The sequence below is a fragment of the Narcine bancroftii genome, chromosome 7 (assembly GCF_036971445.1).
Source record: "Narcine bancroftii isolate sNarBan1 chromosome 7, sNarBan1.hap1, whole genome shotgun sequence".
Classification (NCBI taxonomy): domain Eukaryota; kingdom Metazoa; phylum Chordata; class Chondrichthyes; order Torpediniformes; family Narcinidae; genus Narcine; species Narcine bancroftii.
In genome coordinates this window covers 13,340,101-13,360,104 of record NC_091475.1, presented here as the reverse complement: position 1 = coordinate 13,360,104, position 20,004 = coordinate 13,340,101, and the positions used below count along the sequence as shown (strand labels likewise).

The window sequence follows — 20,004 nt, the reverse complement described above, 5'->3', positions numbered from 1 at the left end:
CTTATTAGGAAACTCATTTTAGGTGAAAGATATATAAAAAAAAACCTCCAAGTGCTACAAATCTAAATTGAAACAAAGAAATGCTGGAAATATTGGTGAGTTCTGGCTACATTTGTGACATGTGGGCTGACCTTGTATTTCCAGCATTTTGTTGTTACGTAATCCATTTTAGATGCCGTGATCATATCTGAAACAACAAATTGGTAGCCCTACCACTTGGAAATGCTCCATTTAAATATCATGTTATCTATAGTTACCTTTGGCCCCAGTGAAAGACGATTCTTTAAACCATTTCTTTCCTGGCTTCTCTTCGACTCATTCTTGGGACATTCGCTTACTGGTTGGGTAGCTAATGGTGGTTGCTCTCTGGACCAGGAGGAGTAGGGGTAGGTGTTGGGAAAGAAATAAATAAAATTTATTTTTAAATAAGATCAAGACACTTTTGGTCTGAATGAGGTGGTGTTTCTGAATAGCAAATGATCCAATGACCAGAGAACACAAATTTAAAGTGGTAAGCAAAGGATGCAGGGAAAGCTTTGTCAATCAAAAGGTGGTCATAATCTGTTTGGAGGAGTGGTGCAAACTCAATTAGAGTTTTCAAAAAAGATATGCAGTCAAGGGAAAATAATTTGCAGGTTTACAGAGGATCATTGCCAGCAAATGAAGTATTTGAACTGCGAAACACGAGCTCCACACAATCTGGGTCAGGGGTTTCTAAAGTGGTCGATATCAACCCCTGGGGATCAATGGGATTAACCAAGGGGTCAATAAACGGTAGGGGGTTGAAGGGGGGCAGGGGGAATGTCAACTGAACTTTTGTGGTGGAAAGCAGGGACGGATCAATGGGAAAATAAGCACCTATAACAGTGGTGGCCAACCTCAGGCCTTGGTGACTGCCATGTTGTATTTGGTTTCGGCACTTGAATAAGTTGAGAGTGAACGGGAGGTCCGGCTGAATGAAGAAGAAAGATGTATGTGTTCTTTGTACCTTTGGTAGCACCCCCCCCCCACTCCATCATTGGGATTCCATGCCTGGGGATCGACGAGGGATCAAGTATTCCATGAAGGAGTTAATGGTCTAAAAGGTTTGGGGACCCCTGATCTAGGTAGTGAAGGTACAGGTACGCAGTCCTTTATCCAGACATCTAAAATCCGGAAAGCTCCAAAATCTGGCAGCCTGAGTCAGTCGGGCAGCGCGACTGGAAGGGGGTGGGGGTGGATAGGGCAGCACAATTCGGGTGGGCTTAAATCTGGCTTTCTGAAATGCAGAAAAAAAAATCGAACTTCGGAACACACTGTGCCCCCCCCCAAGGGTTCCGAATAAAGGAATGTGTACCTGTACACGCAAAAAAAAATCTCGGACAGATTAAGATTTGATAATGTGAGCGATTTCAGGCTTGAATGTATTTGAAATGAATTAAAAAAGCAAAGAAAAACATCATTCAAACAAAAATGCCATGAGTCATGCAATGGCAAAGAATATCTGTACATAATTCAAATTGAAACGGATGAAACCTTGTAGAATTCCAGATCAGCTAACATTTTCACATCACATTGGCAGACTTACTTTTTGATATTTAATTCTTTCTTTAATGGATCAGTCTTTGGTTTTTCAGCATCTGAAGTAAATAAAATAAAAATGAATAGATCCAATCACCCCCCCCCCCACCCCCCAAACCATATGTAGATTTACAAAACAATTTGAACATCAAAATAAATGGTAGCCTTATTAAGAAACCAGTGATAGCCTCATCAGAAAGAATTGCTGTAATTTAGATTTTATTTAAACAAGGAGATGTATTTAGCAATAAAAGTATGGTTACTTCCATCATGCAGTCTCTTAAGGAATTTTGCTTTCTGATGAATTAAATCCTGAACTCCGTTTGGATCATTCTTGCATAATTCTTGAGCCCTGGTATTAGCTTCAATAGCACGTTTCTGTTCTCCCATCGAAAATAAGGAATCGCAAAAGCGATAATGACCCTGCCAAATTAAAATCAAGATTCAAACCATGAAATTGGAACTGAAATCCTTGTCCAAGAAACAAAAGGAAAAACACACCAATATTCACCGACTGCTCAGAAAACGTTAGCACCTTAACTTGCCATTTCATCATTTGGGAGGAACAAGATTGCTAATAAAACTGAAGTATAATATACTCTTTTTTTTTTAAAACGTGCCTTGACTGGCAAACCAAAAGAGAATAAATTTATATGCATAATAATAAAGGAATCTTAATCTTAAGATGTTTTCTTCTGTTACTCAGTTCCCATGGGGAAGTCCAAGAAACCAACCAAATTGAATCCAAGTCTGAGAGAGTGAGACCCTCCATGTCATTTAACATTATTAGCAGATGGGGCTAAAGATTTATCAAAGATCATAAGACATAGGAACAGAAATAGGCTCTTCAGCCCATGTCCCGTGCTTCAATTAATAAGTAAAATTATCTCCAGTTCTCAGCAAAGACCCACACCTGAAGAATGAACAGCTCCATAGCTCATCCTGGTTCATACAACTCTAACCCTCCAGTCAGTTGTTAGAATTACAACTGGCTCCTAGGTTACTGGCACAGCAGCAAAAAGCAGAAGGGATAGCAGGAGTTCACTCTGGGTTCTTGGTTTAGCATCTCACAGGAATGCATGGCAGCTCCTGAGATGGATAATGCTCTAATTACCACCCGAGGTGCTAATTTCATTAGTACCCATTTCTGGGAACGAATGATGACCAATAAACGAGGTACCAGTCTAACCAGGCACAGACATTCAGCAAATAGGTCCTTTTGGCCCACAGGCCTCTACCACCCAAATACACCCAATTGGCCTACAATGAATGGTGGGAGGAAACCCTCGCAGACACAGGGAGAACAAGCAAGCTCCTTACAGACAGTGTGGGATTTGAACCCAGGTCCTGATCACTGGCGTTGTTGTAATGGCAGTTTGCTAACCGCTATGCCAACCATGCCACCCCCAGCATATCATAAATTAATAATTTTATCCATTGAATCAAATCAGGGTGGTCGAAAATAAAAAGGTGTTATTTAAAATTACTTTAAAATCACTAATTCTGAGAATTATAAACACTATAGCTGTTAGTTAGTTTCAAAGCAAAACAGAGATTCAACATATTTATTTGCAAGTAAAACTCCATTAGAAATTACAACCAAAGCAAATGTTATTGTAATTCTAATCATCTTTCAATTAGATATTCTACTCATGTTATTAATTAATATCAATAACATTATTAACTAATCATTAAAATTAGGCCTGGATGCAAATATTAAAAACACCTCAGTTAGTTCACCTCGTGGATTACACACCAGTTCCAGTGACAACACCAAGCCTTACACTTCCACTTCCAGATCTCAATGGATAATCACTTGGAATTTGACAAGTGTGGGTTCAAATGGGACAAGATGATAAAAATCCTGTTAAGTGTGGGCCAGAGAGGAATGAAATGCAAACATTTAAAAACACCTCACCTTGGCCCAATCAGGGTTCAGTATTATCGCTCTTTTTGCATCACTCATTGCTTTTCTAAAGAGAAAACAGAAATACAATGAACAACCAATAAATTAAACTAACACTTAAGGCAAAATGGTCATCGTAGCGGTTAGCACAAGGCTATTACAGCACCAGTGAACTGGGTTTGAATCCACCACTGTCTGTAAACAATTTGTATGTTCTCCCTGTGTCTGCATGGGTTTTCTCAGGGTGCTCCAGTTTCCTTTCACCGTCCAAAATGTATGGGATTTCAAGGTTAATTGGGGTGTTTGGGTCGCAGAGACTCATGGGCTGCAAGCTACCACTCTGTATCTCTAAATTAAACATTTTAAAAATGTAAAAATATATTTGATATCAGTGATAATTAATTTTTTTAAAAGCAGGATTTTCATCTTTTTAAGACATTGAATACCATTGGGCACTGTTGCCTACAAGATCCATCCTCAGCAAGAAATCAGTACCACCAAGAAAGAGGATATAAAAACATTAGCAAAATTAAATACAGTACCAAGTTCACATTCTGGATTCGTCTTACTTGCATTAGTTCCAAGTGCATGACTTTAGGTACAAATTCCAATACTATACACAAAAAAGTCCTCTTAAAGCCTTATAAAATATCGGAAGCCTCTAATAACCTGAATACACCTGGGATTGTCTGATTTCGGAAGCTAAGCAGGCACAGGACTAGTCAGTACTTGGAACACCTAGGAACACCAGGTGCTGTAGGTTTCTGTGAGGGGTGCTGGACAAAGTGGCGACTCTCTGTCTGCCTTACTCAAAGCAAAAGTTAAAGAATTTCAGGTTTGTTACATTGTAAATGTAGTATTAAGTGACAATAATGGAACCTTTAACCCTTACCTTAAGATTTTGTTTGTACTCCAGCCTCTTATATTAAAACTCCATGTACAATTTGCTATTCCTCATTGCTTCCTGTATTTGAATGTTGATTTCAAGCATCATGACAAGTGTGGAAGTTGTTCTGACCTTCACCATGGTGGCATTCAGAGCAAATGCTTCATATTTTGCCACATAGAAGTCCATCTGCTACTATATTGACCATTTATTTAATCTGTCTTTAATACTTTGCATGCATATTTTTCTCACACCTCACCTTCTTGCACAGTTTTAGGTCATTGGCAATTTTTTAAAAGTAATGAATGCATAATTAAAAGAATTCAAAAATTCACAATGGAAGACGTTTCTAAGCAACCTGCAAGTCTCCCTACCTCCATAATAAAGGAGAGAAAGATGATTGCTGAACTTTAGAAATTCTCTCAAGATATTTTATGCTGGAATTCAAGTGCAAGAGAAGAGCAATGATATATATTAAAATATCAAATCTTATTGATTGAAGTTTTAGCAACTTGTATTCTCTGAGTGAACCTTCAGCAAAAATTTAAAATTGGTCTGCTGTATCTAGAGCCTAATATAAAATATGATTGAGAATACATTTGTTTCAACTTCCTGCAGGTCAATTAAAATACAAATAAAAAAATAAGTCATAATTTATCTCCCACTTACCTGAAATTTTCAACACGGTAAAAGCAGAGAGCTCGGTTTCCATAAAGAATTTTACTGTCAGGACTGAAAGATATTAAAAATTAATACAATCCTAAATCCACTGATGAAATCATGGATAGAATATAAACAGATCCTTTGTGTCATCCCACCTATTATACTCCCATTGTTTGGTCTGAATTCCTCATACCCATGTGTCTGTCCAAATGCTTTAAGCATTATAATTTTACCTGGATCAACCAATAGCTCTGACAGCTTATTCCAAGGCTCCACCATTCTTTGAGCAAAATAAAACACAGATGTCCTTTAAATATTTCTTGTCACAATCTAAGACTCCCCTTCCCTTGGAAAAAGATTATGAATACCTACCTTATTTGTGCCTCTCAATTTTATAAAGCTCTACAAGGTCATCCTCAGCCTCCTGGGTTCCAGTGAGAACAACCCAGGTTATCCATGCTCTCATTGTAATTAGAACCCTGACAACAATCAACACCCTAGTGAACTCCTTTTGCACTTTTCCAGCATAACATAACATTTCTGTAATGTGGGCAAACACTGGAGAGGATTCTTAGAGACTTTTAGAGAAGTATAGCCTTCTTAGGGGTAACCAGCATGTCATTGTGAAGGGTGGGTTGTGCCTCACGAGCCTAATTGAGTTTTTTGAGGAGGTAACAAAAGACATTGATGAAAGTAGGGTGGCTAAATGATATGGTCTTATATATAAGTTTAGAAAAAATTAGATATGCTATAAAAAGATTCAATTTATGGGCTATTACCATAATCTAAAGAGTTAGGGTAATCAAAGTGCTTTGGTGCTGTGCTGTCGAGTTCCAGGTTTTTTTTTGTTTGAGATATTTATTAGTTTTAAATCATCACTCAACCAAAACAGCTAATTAGTGAAAGCACATTCAAAATTAAATATTTCTGGAATAAACATCCTTATCCTTTTCTTCTGAATTTCTTTCGATGCATCTTGATCAATATCCAGTCCCTCATTAAAACACATGTTTGGCTGGTAATGAACAAACATTTTCCTGATGTCAGTCTCGGGGTTTGCCGAATCTTGGTCAGTGGTGCTATTCACTTCTTTAATATTTTGATGGCAGACCTGGTGCTTTTAACAGTAGTTTCTTTCTTTTTAACTGACTTAATCACACCCACGGCCCCAAATTTGTAAAGTCAGGACATGCTGCCATTGGTGACATGATTCCAAATAAGCCCATGCGTGTGGAGAACTTTTCTGAATATCCACCTCTAGGTCGCTTTGCTGTCTGTGACATGAGGCAGACTGTGGCCGTGGGTGTGAGTTCCAGGTTGATGTCAATTGATTTCCACGTATCATTTCCTAACCTTGCTTCATGGTAGGGGGTTTTGAGTTATGAGGGGGGGGGGAGGAGTTTTTTCCCCTTCTTTTTTTTAAGCATAAAGTTTGGGGGGGGGGGACACGAGGGGGAACTTCTTCACACGGAGAGTGGTGGGGGTGTGGAAACAGTTGCCAGCTGAGGTGGTGAATGTTGGCTTAATTTTAACATTTAAGATGAATTTGGACATGGATGGGAGAGGTAGGGAAGGTTTAGTCTTTTGAGTAGGTTCACATAGGTCAGCACATCATCATCTGCTGAAAGGCATGTAATGTTCTTGAACTGCACACAATATTCTAGGAATGGTCTAACCAAGATCTTGTACTGTTGCACCATGGTGTCCCACATCTTTTACAGTACTCAGTACCCCTTCCTATGAAGGCAAGCAAGCTAAATACCTTTTCATGACCCTATCCATCTGTGTAGCCATTTTCATTTGTACCCCTATGTCCCTTTCTCCCTTTTTTGTTTCTGATGTCCAAGCCATTTATTGTATATGTCCAGACAGTATTTGATGAGCCCAGATGGATTATCTCACACTTGTCTGGACTAAGTTCCATCTACCACTGCTCCATCCAATTTTCCAGCTGATTGACATCCTTCTTAGGCAAACATTCTCAATATCTACAACTTCACCAATCTTCATGTCACCTGAAAGCTTATCAGAGCACTCACATTCTCTTCACATTACACACTCCCAGTAAGCAACCCTCCACCATGCTGACTTCCTTTTTTCAGCCCGTGACTTTCCAAGTGATGATAAATCTTATCCCAAGAACTTTTCCCATAGTTGCCCTACTACTGACAAGACTCACTGACCTGTAGTTTCCAGGCTGATCCCTAACCGTCCTTCTTGTACAGGGGAACGACATGAGTTAGTTAACAGTCGTTTGATACATCACCTTTGGCTAAAGATGATGCAAAAATCTCCTTCAGCTAAGAGATTCAAAGCTAAAGAACCATAAGCTCGCACAGATTTTATTTCAACGTTCATGCATCTTTATGTCTCTATGAGCTAAGCATTTAAACAAAAATGTGCAATATTATTCACAAGCACAATTAAAAGGATACAGGTGTTGTAATTGCAGAATAAGTTTGGAAGATGAAGTAAAGATTTTCCAGGTAAGATCAATTAGCAATATGGTGGTTTTTGGACTACACATTAGACAGTTTTAAGATAATGACAACAAAACATTTTGGGACAGCAGTTAGGAAAGCTTCCTAAAGTCCATTTGTCTTTACAATAGAGGACACAAATAGAATCATACTATCCCTGATCGACTTTATCCAATGCTCTTATAAATGGGTAGTGACATTGCTGATGCATTGGTTTTAAATTTTCCACAATTCCCAAGATTCAGAGAAGGTTCTATTAGACTGGCAAATAATGAAAGTAACACCTTTATTCAAAACGGGAGAAAGAAAGAAAGTAAGCAAGAATTAATTTTAAAACTGTCATGGGGAAAATGTTAGAATCCATTATTAAGGATTTTATTGGAGCACATTTAGAAAAAGTCGATACTATGGCAATAATTTTTTTTGTGAAAGGGAAATAAATCACGTTTTTATGAATTGCCGCATTACTTTGAAAAAATATTACAGATAAAGATATACTATACTTAAATTTACAGAAGGCCCTTGTATGGCAAGATGCAATGAACGGGGTGCCGCAGAGATCAGCGATGGGACCTCAATTTATTACTACTTTAAATGAGGGTTGAAGGTGCCTAAATGTCGGCTGCTAAATGATGGCACATAGATAGGCTTGAAAGTACAATGTGAAGAAGTAGCTCCAAAGGGTTAGAGGTGAAATTTCCTATTTTGACAGGATAGCATACCCAAGTAGGAAGAGACTGCAGATCTCTGAGATTCAAATGATATAAATGCACAAAGTCTGGTACACAGACGCAGTAAAAAAATTCAGAATGCCAATTTTATCATTCATTGCTCTGGGACTTGAATACGAAAGTAAGGATGTTCCACTGGGCACTGGTAGACCACATTTGGAGTATTGTGTTCATTTCTGGTCTCCTCTCGAGGAAAATTTGATGCTCCTTGAAATTGGCCTCTCAAGCAGAAAGGGGGTTAATGAAGGGATATGGCATGCTTCCCATTTTTGGGTGGGGCACAGAGTATACAAGCAAGTCATGTTGCATTCACATAAAACTTTGATTAGGTCACCCTTAGAATATTGAAGGTAATTCTGTGGCCCCATTATGATGTGAAAGCTTTGGAAAGGGTACAGAAGAGACTTACCAGCTTGGATTAGAGTCTTTGAACTATTGAGGTTGAACAAACTTGGGTTATCTTCTGTGGAGTGTCAGAGATAATAAGAGGTTTATAAAATGAGAAACAAAGATTGGGTAGATCTTTTCGCCTCAGAGTAAAGAAGTCACATAGGAGAAGGCACGTGTTGAAGAATGTTTAAAGGAGGGGCAAGTTTTTGCCTGGAACGGGCTGCCAGGTGTAGTGCCAGAAGCAAATAGTATAGTAGAGTTTGAAAGCCTTCAAGATAGACACACAAATATACAGGGAATAGAGGGATTGTATCATGTGCAAGCAAGAGAGCTTTAGTTTAATTTGCCCTTCACATTCATAGGCTGAAAAGCCTATTGCTGTACTGGTACATGAAAATGTAAACGTGCTGAAGGGCGTTTAGGGGGAAGTTTTTCACTCAGAGAGTGGTGGGAATATGGAACAAGCTCTGCCATCTGATGTGGTGAATGCAGGCTCGATTATATGCTTTAAGAGTAAATTTGATAGGTTCATGGATGTGAGAGGACTGGAGGGCTATGGTATGGAGGGCTATGGGATGAGGGAGATGGTGGTCAGCACAGACTAGAGGGGCTGAAGAGCCTGTTTGTGTGTTGTAGTGTTCTATGGTTCTTTGCTGGAGACACAAGAATCTCCTATAGACGCTGAAAAGACCAGCTGAGTTCCTCCAGTGTTAACATTTCAGTGTGTTTTTACTACAATCACAGCATTTGCAGACTTTCTTGTTTCACTCACTGGACACACAAGAAACTGTAAATATCTTGGAAACAATTCAGAGGAGATTTACTACTCTGACATCTCATGGATAAATTATTTTATTTGGAAAGGATGGCCAAGCTAAACTAGGGAACTTGATAGAAATGTACAATACATTGACTGGGTGCATCTTGTCGGAGATCCTGGAAATAAAAGGTTTCTGTTTAAAACAAAGATGAGGCAAAATATTTTCTCTCAGAGCTCTGAGTCATTGGAAATCAATTCTACAAAGGGTGTTGGAAGCACAGTCTGAATATTTTAAAGACATTGTTTGACAGACTTTTGATAAGCAGAGGAGACCAAGATTAGTGAGATTGGCAGGAATGCAGCATGAATGTTACCAGGAGATCACCAGGACTCTATTGAATAGTGAAGCATGCTCGAGGGGCTGAGTGACTAACTCTTGCTTCCTAATAAATATTCTTCCATTTGATTTAATCAACAATCTGTACAACTGAAATGCTGAATTTCTAGGATTTTCCCCTCAATGCAACATACCACAACTCAATTGCTCTGGAGTAGTAGTTCACAGCAGCTTTAAAGTTCTTCTTTACAAATTCATTGTTGCCTCTCTCTCTATAGTCTTCGCACTCCTGAAATGTCTAACAGAATTGAGATTCTGATGTTATACAAATTTAGAAGGTTAAATCAAACATTAAAAGCAATAGAAGAACTCTACTAATCTCCTGTAAGCCTGCATTATCAAAATATAAACTCCAGATTAAAAGCATCTAGTACGTGTATTTTACAACAGTCATGGGTATGCAAAGTTATTATTAGTGTCTGTAAAATTCATAAGAATCTAAATTGGATCTTATTGCCCCAATACAAAAATGCAATATACTTTGGAACTGTACAGTGAGAGATTGCATTTTTTTTTCATTTGCTAAAAGTTAAAAAAAATGTCCCATATTCCGACTGCACACTAAACAATGTGTTAATAGCAGCAGGAGTTGCCAATGTTCAAGGCCTAAAGCATAGGTTGCAGACCGTTGAAACCACAGATCTGACATCTAGTACGACTTTGATATTGGGTGAGGGGGGAGGAGGAGGAAGTCATTGGAGCCCTGCACATCAAGACGGAAGGAGGGAACAAACTCAGAAGATCATCAGTTGGGACGTGCTGGGGATAAGGGGGTGTTAGAAGAGGAGGCAGAAGTCACAAGGTGCTTTGCAGGAATCAACCTGGGCTTAAGCGAGAAAGAACTTTTCAATTGCAGGGTAGGAAAGGAGTGAGGGATGGCAACAGTTCAGAGGCAGGATGACGGCTCCAAGGCCAGTCATTCATTTTACTCACAGGCATTACCCTTTAAGAACGTATTATTCTGGGAGCGCCCAATGACAGATACCTTGGAACAAAAGGTGTATTGCACAAGGAACAGGATCATCCCATGTATACAGGGATGATAGAAAGTTCCAGTAGAATTTTTGGAGTGACATAATACAATGTGTTATGTCACACCGGTGAAAAGAGGATCAGTTGCAGAGTGCTTATAAAAAGTCAGGATTCAAATTTCTTGGCATTTGTGGTTTTTGCTTATGCATGTTAATACAGGATTTCCTTATGACAGCCTCCTTGAGCATTGTAAGTGTGCACAGATTGTGGTACTGTTGGTTATCATCTCCCTTGTGAACACGATGCCTTTGAGTTGATTTCATAATTTTAAAAAATATGTTTTTACTCATTACAGGCATCTCCCAAATAAACACAAAAATAATGCCCCTTGAAGACCACTTCATAACAATTACTGGACATGTCGATCTTGATGAATTGTTTGAAATCAACACAGAAACAGGGCAATATAGCAGAGGAACAGACCCTTTGGCTCACAATGTTTGTACTGAACAATGCCAAATGAAGGCAAATTTATTCTGCCTGACCACAATCCATACCCCTTCAATCTCACGTTTCTAATGGTCTCTTAAATGCTACTCTCGAATCTGCTTCCATGCTCCTCTGTTCTTGGTACCTATCAGTCTCTGCACACATTCTAAACCTTCCCCCTCAATGCAGGCATTAGTATTTGACACTTTTGCCCCAGGAAAAAAGATTCTGACTGCCCACCCTATCAGTGCCTCTCATAAATTTTATAAACATCAGGTTGCCCCTCAACCCCGGATCCTCCAGAGAAATTAAACCAAATATGCCAATCTCTCCACCCTCTCTAATCAAGTCAACATCTTAGTAAAATTTTTCTGATCCCCTTCCAAAGCCTCCACATTCTTCCTGTAATGGAGCTAAGAGCATGTTATCTAATTATATCAAATGATAACTATGGTGGGAAATCAGTTTACAAACAAACAAAAACTGTTGGCAACAGTCACTGGTAGAGCAAGGATGACATTTTCTCAGAACTGTGATTAAAAATCAATTATCTAAAACTTTGGGTTGGGCTACCTACCTTCCCATCACATTGTAGTTGCTCAGAAAATGCCTGCAATCCTGCCAAACTCCTGACTGAATTGTTGGGTTATATGAACAAGAATAGCTGGCTGTCAAGAAAACGCTGAATTCAACATCTTCCAAGGGCCAGCAATGAGTCCAAAGAGAAACTGGGCCTGCTGTTTCTCAACCTTACAGTTTTGCCTAAAATTAAATCTTCATCCCATTTGGATCTTTGTCTTTGACCTCATGCACTACACCAACTTGATAAGCAGCATTTCTCTTGCAGTCCTGAGGAATCCAAGTCAAATTGACCAATTTCAGATAACCAGTCCTTTCGGTTTGAGTTGGAGCTACCCAGCTCTGATGCAAGGTCATCCATTAATGGACTGACCTCTTTCTACAGATGCCGATGATCTAATGGGATTTCCAGCAGTGAAATTTTGATTCAGTTTGCTAGCAACCTATCCATGGCATCTGTCCTTTTCCCGTTATTTTGTTTCATTTGTTTTCTCCAACAGCCAGCACAAACTATTTGTTGGTTGGGCAACCTTGAACGTCACTCTCCCACTGCTCCCCCTTTCTGCAACTTACCTTTCTAATTCTGATCAAGGCTCCCTGATCAAAATTGTTGACTGTTTTTCTCTCTCTCCCCCCACAGATTCTATCTGGCCTGTTGAGTATTTTCACCATTCTGTTTTTGTTAAATTGAGTTCAACTGACTGACTTGTAATGGACTGCACACCAATCATCAGTACACATGGAGCAGTCTTGATCTGCTCCTGCATGGCCATTTATGTGCTCATTTCCCCCTCCTCTGAGGTGATTAACCTGAAAAGTCTTTGTTCCTTTTCTCATTCCCATCCTTCAACCATTACAGCTGACAAACATCATCATTATTCTCAGCTCAAAGTGAAAGGAGTAATTTAATTTTTAAAAAATGTTAGGGGCAACTTATGTTTTTACGTCATATGTCCAAAATATCCGACAATAAGATGCATTTTTTGCAAACAATTATATAGGCACATAATATTTACAAAATTCACCATTTCCTCACAACTGCCAAACTTCCTCCTGAAATTTAAACAATCCACCCCCCACACCATCACTGAATCTGTGGGGCTAGGGATGGCATATTTTACTCAGTTCGAGTTCTCCCAACATTTTAGCAATATAGTGGCACACACACTTTATGGTGGAGCGAGAATGTAAATGATGAGATTGTTTGACAATGCAATGGAGAGAAGATCCAAGTCCTCAGTGGCATTGGAATAGATCTGATGTGCCCTTGGCATTTTCTCCATTTCATTTGGATTTTAACCAAGCTTCCTCATGAGTACAGGAGTTGAGATGTCACGTTAAGACTGTATGGGACATCGGCATGACCACTCTGGGAGTAATTTACTCAGTTCTAGACACCTAGCTATAGAAAAGGTGTCATTAAGCTGGAAAGGGTGTAGAAATTACCTACAAGAATGTTACCAGGAGTGGTGGGCTTAAGTTACAAGGAGATGTTGGACAGTCCTTTTGCTCTCGAGCACGGGACTGAGGGTGATCTTATATATTCTGTATTGTAGCGAGTGGTGCAGTGAATAATGCCCAACAGAAGTTGTCTGTGAGCTGAACTGTTTAATGGGATCTTCACAGGAGTTTGTAATTATAGTTGGTGCACTATCACAATCACCTGACCTCTGAAGTCATGGCCTTCCAGAGCTCTTAGTGCCCCCTCCACCGGAAACTCCTGATCCTGCGGGGGCCTGCAACTACGGCCACCAATTTGATAATGGAGTAGTGTGGTTCGCTGTAGTATGTATATACAACTACAAGGGGCCTAGATAAGGTCTCTCCCACCCCTACCACCTGAGTAGGAGAGTCTAAAACTAGAAGGTATAGATTTAAGGTGAGAGGGGAAAGATTTAAAAAGGGACCTGAAGAGCAAACATGAGATTTTTCCCTCACAGAAGTCGGTGGATGAAACGAGCTACCAGAGGAAATGGTGGAGGTGGGCACAATTGCAACTTTTAAGAGATATTTAGACAGGTACATAGATAGGTAAGGTTTGTAGGGTTACAGAAGCGAATGGGACAAGTTGGTCAGTGTTGGGTCAAAAGGCCTGTTTCTGTGCTGAAGAACCCTATCCTGAACATTACTATTTAATCATGTATTGTTGACTATTCTCGCTCTTACATTACAAAGGTTAAATGGTCAAAATGGAAATGAAAGAATTCTTTGTGTAGTTGTCTATACTTCTACACTTTTCTTTGTAACAAGGATTCACAAAGCCATTCCAAAATAAAGAAATGTGATGAAATAAAATCAAATGCTTCCCAAGTAAATTGAGAAATAAATTTAAGGAATGAATTTTAACTAACATTTTTAAAATTCAACATCTTGCAGTACAAGCCTTACAATAACATCTTTTTCTTTCTACATACCTTTTCATTCCTATTTTGCACTAAAAGAGGAATTGTGTCAGTACATAGAAACGGCTTAATAAAATATGCATCTGCAGGGGGGAAAAAAAGAGGTAAAATAAGCATTGCACTTTTAAAATTGGCACTGAAGTGAAGCAGCTAAAACATACAGACCACAAGATAGCTTTTCTTCCTGTTATCAGACTCAAATATACACTTGCATTATCTTTACTTTTCTCTATTCCTTGCACAATGTTTTTGTACATTTCTCCATATCCTATCATATTTCATTATTTTAAATTACTCCTTACATTATTGTCTTTTTTACTTGCCATTATTACACGACTTGCTTGATGAGTTGCACTGCCTCAAAAGTATGTAGACACATTGGTTGAAGTAAAAACACGATGCTGGAGAAACTCACCAGGTTGAACAATGTACTTTATATAGCAAAGATAAAGATACATAACCCTTCATCAAGGTATGGAAAAATGTCGGCAGGCGTCTAAACAAAATGGTGGGGGGGGGGGTTAGGAGCACAGTCTCAAAGGCAGGAAGGTGAATGAGGGAGCAAGCAAGGAGAGGAGGCGTAGCTCCGTGAATGGAGAGGAAAGGGGGTGGAGAGCCAAGGGAAAGAAGGGGAAAGGTGAGGGAGAATGGAGAGTAGGCTAGCAGAAACCGGAGATGTCGACGTTTAGGCCATCCGGTTGGAGAATACCCAAATGGAAAATCAAGTGTTGTCCCTCCAATTTACAGGTGGTCTTTGTGAGATAGTACATGAGGCCATGGACAGACATGCAGGATGCAGAATTGAAATGGTTGCCATTAGGAGATCCCTGTCCCTGATGTGGACAGAGTGAAGGTGCTCAGTGAAGCAAACTCCCAGTCTGTAATTTAACTAAATTAACTAAATGTAATTTGGGTGATTGCTCTGCAGAACACTTGTGTTTGGTCCACAAGGATGACCCTGAGCTTCCTGTGGCTTGCCACTTTAATTCTTCATCCCACTCCCAATCTAATTTATTAACCGATTGCCTTGTACACCATCAGAGTGTTTAAGATCAGTGGAGAGACTCAGAAGTAAAAGGTGACAGTTGATGAAATGTATCCTGATATGAAAGATGTTCACAGTAGTGTGCTCCAAGGATATATTTTTGCTGTTAGCGTTGCCATTGCTTTTAAATCATCTGGACTGTGCTAACACAAATTTACAGACCACACAAGATTTAGCAAAGTAGCTGACAGTGAAAGACAAGACATTTTTGTTGAAGAATAGCCTGTGCAGTTCAATGTGTAGTGTGATGGAGGAAGAATTTAGAAATACTACGTACATTAATTATAGAAAATACTTCCATTCTGTAATAAATTGAAATTTAAACAAGAAGGTAATATCCCCAAAACCTGCCTAAACAGGGATTAAACAAGAAAATCAGCAGATGCTTTGGTCAAATGCTCAAAACTTTGGTTACCTTTACCTCCCGTGGATGTTGTGTGACCTGCTGAGTTTCTCCAGCACACCTGTGAATGACCAAGGTTTCTCTTTGTGGAAGGTTAGAGGGCATCATATGTTTTCAGGATTTGTTCACGGAAGGTTATCTTGTGTCCTTTGAACAACTTTCAAACAAATATGGTCTGCCTAATTCTCATTTGTTCAGATATTTTCAAATTAGACATTTTTTTGAATGCTATATTACCTAATTTTTACCTGCTATATTAGTTGGATATGGTTGATGCCATTTTTTTGTTTGAACCCCTCTCAGAAGAGTTTAATAGCAATCATATATGTTATGTTATTAAAATTGCAACCAATCTCGACTGATAAATTTAAAAAGGCTTGAGAGCAGGAGGTCCAAAAGTCTTTTCCTGCAGAGATGTGGGAAAAGATTCTTAAATTAGTTAATACCTCATCCATGTGTGCTTGACACTCTCATATTCAACTTAAGGTAGTACATATGACGCACATGTCTAAGGACAATCTTGCCTGTATTTTTCCCAATTTTAATCCAATCTGTGATAGTTGTAATTCGCAAGGGTCCTCATTGACCCATATGTTTTGTAAAGATATCTTTGGTACTCTTTCAGTAATTCTCGCAATTGATTTACAACCAAATCCCTTAACTGCTTCTTTTGGAGGTCTCGAAGCAGATGTAGGTCGTTGTCCAGCTTCTGCTCAATCAGATGATAGCTTTTACCACCCTGATGGCTAGGAGAGCAATTCTTCTTAAATGGAAGGACCCCACTCCACCTACTATAGTTCAATGGTTTTTTCAAATCATGGCCTGTTTGAATTTAGAGAAAAATAGAAGTGCCTCATTTGATTCCTCTGTTAAAACTTGGCACCCGTTCATACACTATTTTCATATGATATAATTTCTAACTTTTTTCCTGATTTATTGTCCCTTCCTGATACCATTAAGTTTTTCTTCTGGGTGAAGACCAGGCTTCTTATGTTTGATGAAAGCTGATCCAAGGCTTTCCAGTTTTTGTTCTTTTTTTTTTAAAAAAGATTAGTATAGAGGATTTTACTACAAAGTGAATTTTTTTTCTTTAAGTACGGAGAGATAAAGACACTATTATTTGCTGTATATTGTAATCTTTTCATCCTTTATCCTTATTAACTCCATGCATTGTCTGATGTATGTTTTATATTAAAATCAATAAAAAGATTGAAACAGAAAGTTTCTCCAGCATACTTTTGTATTCCCTTCTTAATCATCTATGCCTTTAGGGATGCTTGGACATGTACATTATGAAATTTCTGGGTAAATATGCTACCAACCAGTGTGCAATTAGGGGTTACGACCAATGGTTCATTGAGAATGGAGATTATTTTCTTTAGATGCCTCTAATACTTAGTATTGCCTAGGTTGGTTACAATATCACATGGAACAGAATTGGCCTACTATGCCTTGGGAAATCAATGAATCTACCACAGTCAAAGGAACAGGACCTTGACATGAAATGTGAATTGGTTTTTCTTTCTAGATGTTGCTTGACTGACTGAGCTCTTCCAACATTTCTATCTTTGTTCCCATCAGAATGAAGTTCCATCTATTCTTCTCATCTTACCAATTTCATCTTAAATTTTGCTTCCCCAAACTGCCCCACAGGAAATGACTTAAAACCTCTCCCTTTATAGCTTCCAAAAACCTCCAAACTACTTGTCCCACTCCCTAACCATAGAGTTTGCAGCATGTTTACCCCAAGTTTTCATTGTAGCAGAGTCTCCCATGGGGCATAAACATTACTGCTGGAGTCAGTTGTAACTTTAACTGCAATGATTGAAATAGTTCTCCATTTTCTCCTATATTGAAGCAAATATTAAAAATCACATTACAATGTACACTTCAGAATACCACCTATTATACTGATAGGTTTAATTGTAATTATGCATCAGGATTAATAAAATTATTCACTACTAACATTTTAAACTTCTTCTATTACTTACATTGAAAACACCCAATTGCAATAGCAGCCATTCTTGAACGTTTTGTTCCAAATTTCACCTCCTCTTGTAAGGTGTTCAATTCTTCTGTATTTTTTACTATAGCAATAGCATCATCAAGGTCACAATTCATCTGTAGAAATGAAGACAAACTGAGATCCTGTTTGCAATGACAATTTTTACTCTCCTTGCATTTTCTGAATTATCCAAGATAATTCCGAAGAGGGAGGGAGAAGAAGAAAACTTCCAAAATCTAATGGCTTTGAAAATTATCCAATCACACAAAAAGGACCACAGAAGCTAAAATAATTTTAGATGGTGACCATTTTCTTGGGAAATACAGTACAACTCCAATTGACCAAAATCAGATGCTCCAAAATCCTTATTTATCCAAAAAATATTTCAGAGGTTGAAAAAGAAAAATCACTTGGCATGAAATTAGTAGCATTGTCCTCGTTTCCTATAACTCACTCCCCCCTCTCTCTTTCCATTTCTTTTTTACCTTCCCCTATTGACTTTTCTCTCCAATTCTCCCTCTCAAACTGAGCACCACTGTCTCCCAGCCTCAAGTGGTCAAAAGAATCCCTTGTCCTGGCATCATCAAGGAGAGTGGCCTCTTGGACAGGAGCGTTGGGCTGCCAGCAGGAGCTGGTCCTCAGTGGGGAGGTGTCGGTGAACGGCGGCCACTAGCATTTTTTGGGTGAGAATTAAACATTATTTTAATACTTTGTTGTTTGTTGATATTTAAACGCAGTTACAAGCAATTTGTTGTTGCGACTGGGCTGCTTTTTAAAAAAAATGACCAGTTCGCCAAAAAAAACTTTCAGATAATCAGAGTTGTAATTGTAATTCATTTTAAAGAGTTTATTGGAAAAGGTCGAGAAATCAAGTTTAAGGAAATAACTTCCAAATTCAAGGACAAGACATCTGATAGTATGGTAGTCAATAATGGGGAGAAAGAGAAAGAATAAGTTACCAGAGATTAAAATGAGTTATAGTTTCCGAGATGGTGGGGTGAGGGAGGGTGCTGCAAAGTTTGCTGTGGGTTCAAATACAAGAGACTCAGTAGATACACCAGCAACAATTTGGGGTGGGCACATGAAAGAAACTTTGCATGGGCTTAGACAATATTTAAAACACAAAATTGACTTTATTCAAACTTCAGGAAATTGCTTTATACCTTACTTCTATTTATGAATTTTTTTTAAAGCAAGCATTCCATTTGTGTTTTTGTATGGAGAAACAAGACTTAAGTTACTTATCTACAATTTGACTGTGGAAATTCATTACACATCCAACAATATTTCTGATCATGATTAATGTATTTATGGATTTCCACAATTTGCCAATTTACCTATTATGAACAAGTAAAAAGGAGGGAGGAATTCTTAACGCCACCTCCGTATCTTGCTATTTTCTGGCATCAAAATGACATGAAGTGATCAAAAGTTAATTAAATCCCTCTAAATTTTCTATTCAATTCTTGGATTGGGTTCTAGAGCATAATGCTCCATGAAACTCTGTGAAACTTTAGTTTAAACACACTGCTTCAATATTAAGTCATTTTACTTACCTTGTCTACTTTATCCAATGAATCCAATAAACATGTCAGAAATGTTACGGAGTGCTGCAAAAGAGTAGTTGAAATATAAATGAATTTCCAAAGTTACTTGGAATGGCTTTAAAAACTAAAATTAACAATTGAATTCAGCAAGTGCTTCAGTATATACAAACATAAGCACTTTGTGTAAGAGACTGAAGTCCTACCGTCAAAGCCAAGACTGGCATGAGCATACTTTACCTTGACATACGATGCTGTACAGGCAGCACCTCACTGCTGGGAGGCTAGTCTTTTGGAAGAAACTTTAAAAATCCCATGGCACAAAGAATGAGAAAATATACCGATGCTCTGGAAAATTGATTCCACAACCAATCATCGCCAAAGGAAAACCTGATAATCATTTGTCCCTTTGCTATTGGTAAAACCTGCTGTCTGCTAATTGGGAGCAGTGCTTGCCTATACTTTAACAATACTTGTTAATGCTACATTAAGTTTTCCCAAATGTCATATTACATCCTTCCTTTCCTTGGAAGCTCATCTGCATCGCCAACATTTTCTCAACGAATATCTGAGAACGACACTCTTTAAATTCGTCAATGAGCACAAACTTGGGAGCGTTACGAGGAGATTTCCCCATTCCGCACTGGATTTTTCAAGTTAACTGTATGACTCATTAACTCATTCAATCTCAGGATGCATGCATCACAGGCAAGGTGAACATTTATTGTCTGGCTATAACCACAATCAACCACATTGATGCAGGTCAGCACTAGATATTAGTTCCCTCCCCTA

The 20,004-nt window shown here is 38.6% G+C and overlaps 1 protein-coding gene across 4 annotated transcripts in view; it reads right to left on the bottom strand.

The window, feature by feature from the left end:
- ttc3 (tetratricopeptide repeat domain 3) overlaps window positions 1–20,004 on the bottom strand; it is a 110,051-nt gene that overhangs the window by 55,411 nt on the left and 34,636 nt on the right. For 2 of the 4 annotated variants that reach the window (XM_069888856.1, XM_069888857.1), the window contains 9 exons: window positions 19,225–19,278; window positions 17,655–17,784; window positions 14,228–14,298; window positions 9,908–10,011; window positions 5,022–5,084; window positions 3,479–3,533; window positions 1,824–1,983; window positions 1,568–1,619; window positions 258–366 (listed from right to left, as the gene is read on the bottom strand). In XM_069888856.1, coding sequence (XP_069744957.1) covers window positions 258–366; window positions 1,568–1,619; window positions 1,824–1,983; window positions 3,479–3,533; window positions 5,022–5,084; window positions 9,908–10,011; window positions 14,228–14,298; window positions 17,655–17,784; window positions 19,225–19,278 — 798 coding nt within the window. Of the gene's footprint in view, window positions 1–257; window positions 367–1,567; window positions 1,620–1,823; window positions 1,984–3,478; window positions 3,534–5,021; window positions 5,085–9,907; window positions 10,012–14,227; window positions 14,299–15,911; window positions 16,058–17,654; window positions 17,785–19,224; window positions 19,279–20,004 lie in introns of those variants that run through there. The other 2 variants (XM_069888858.1, XM_069888859.1) reach the window with 2 other exon arrangements.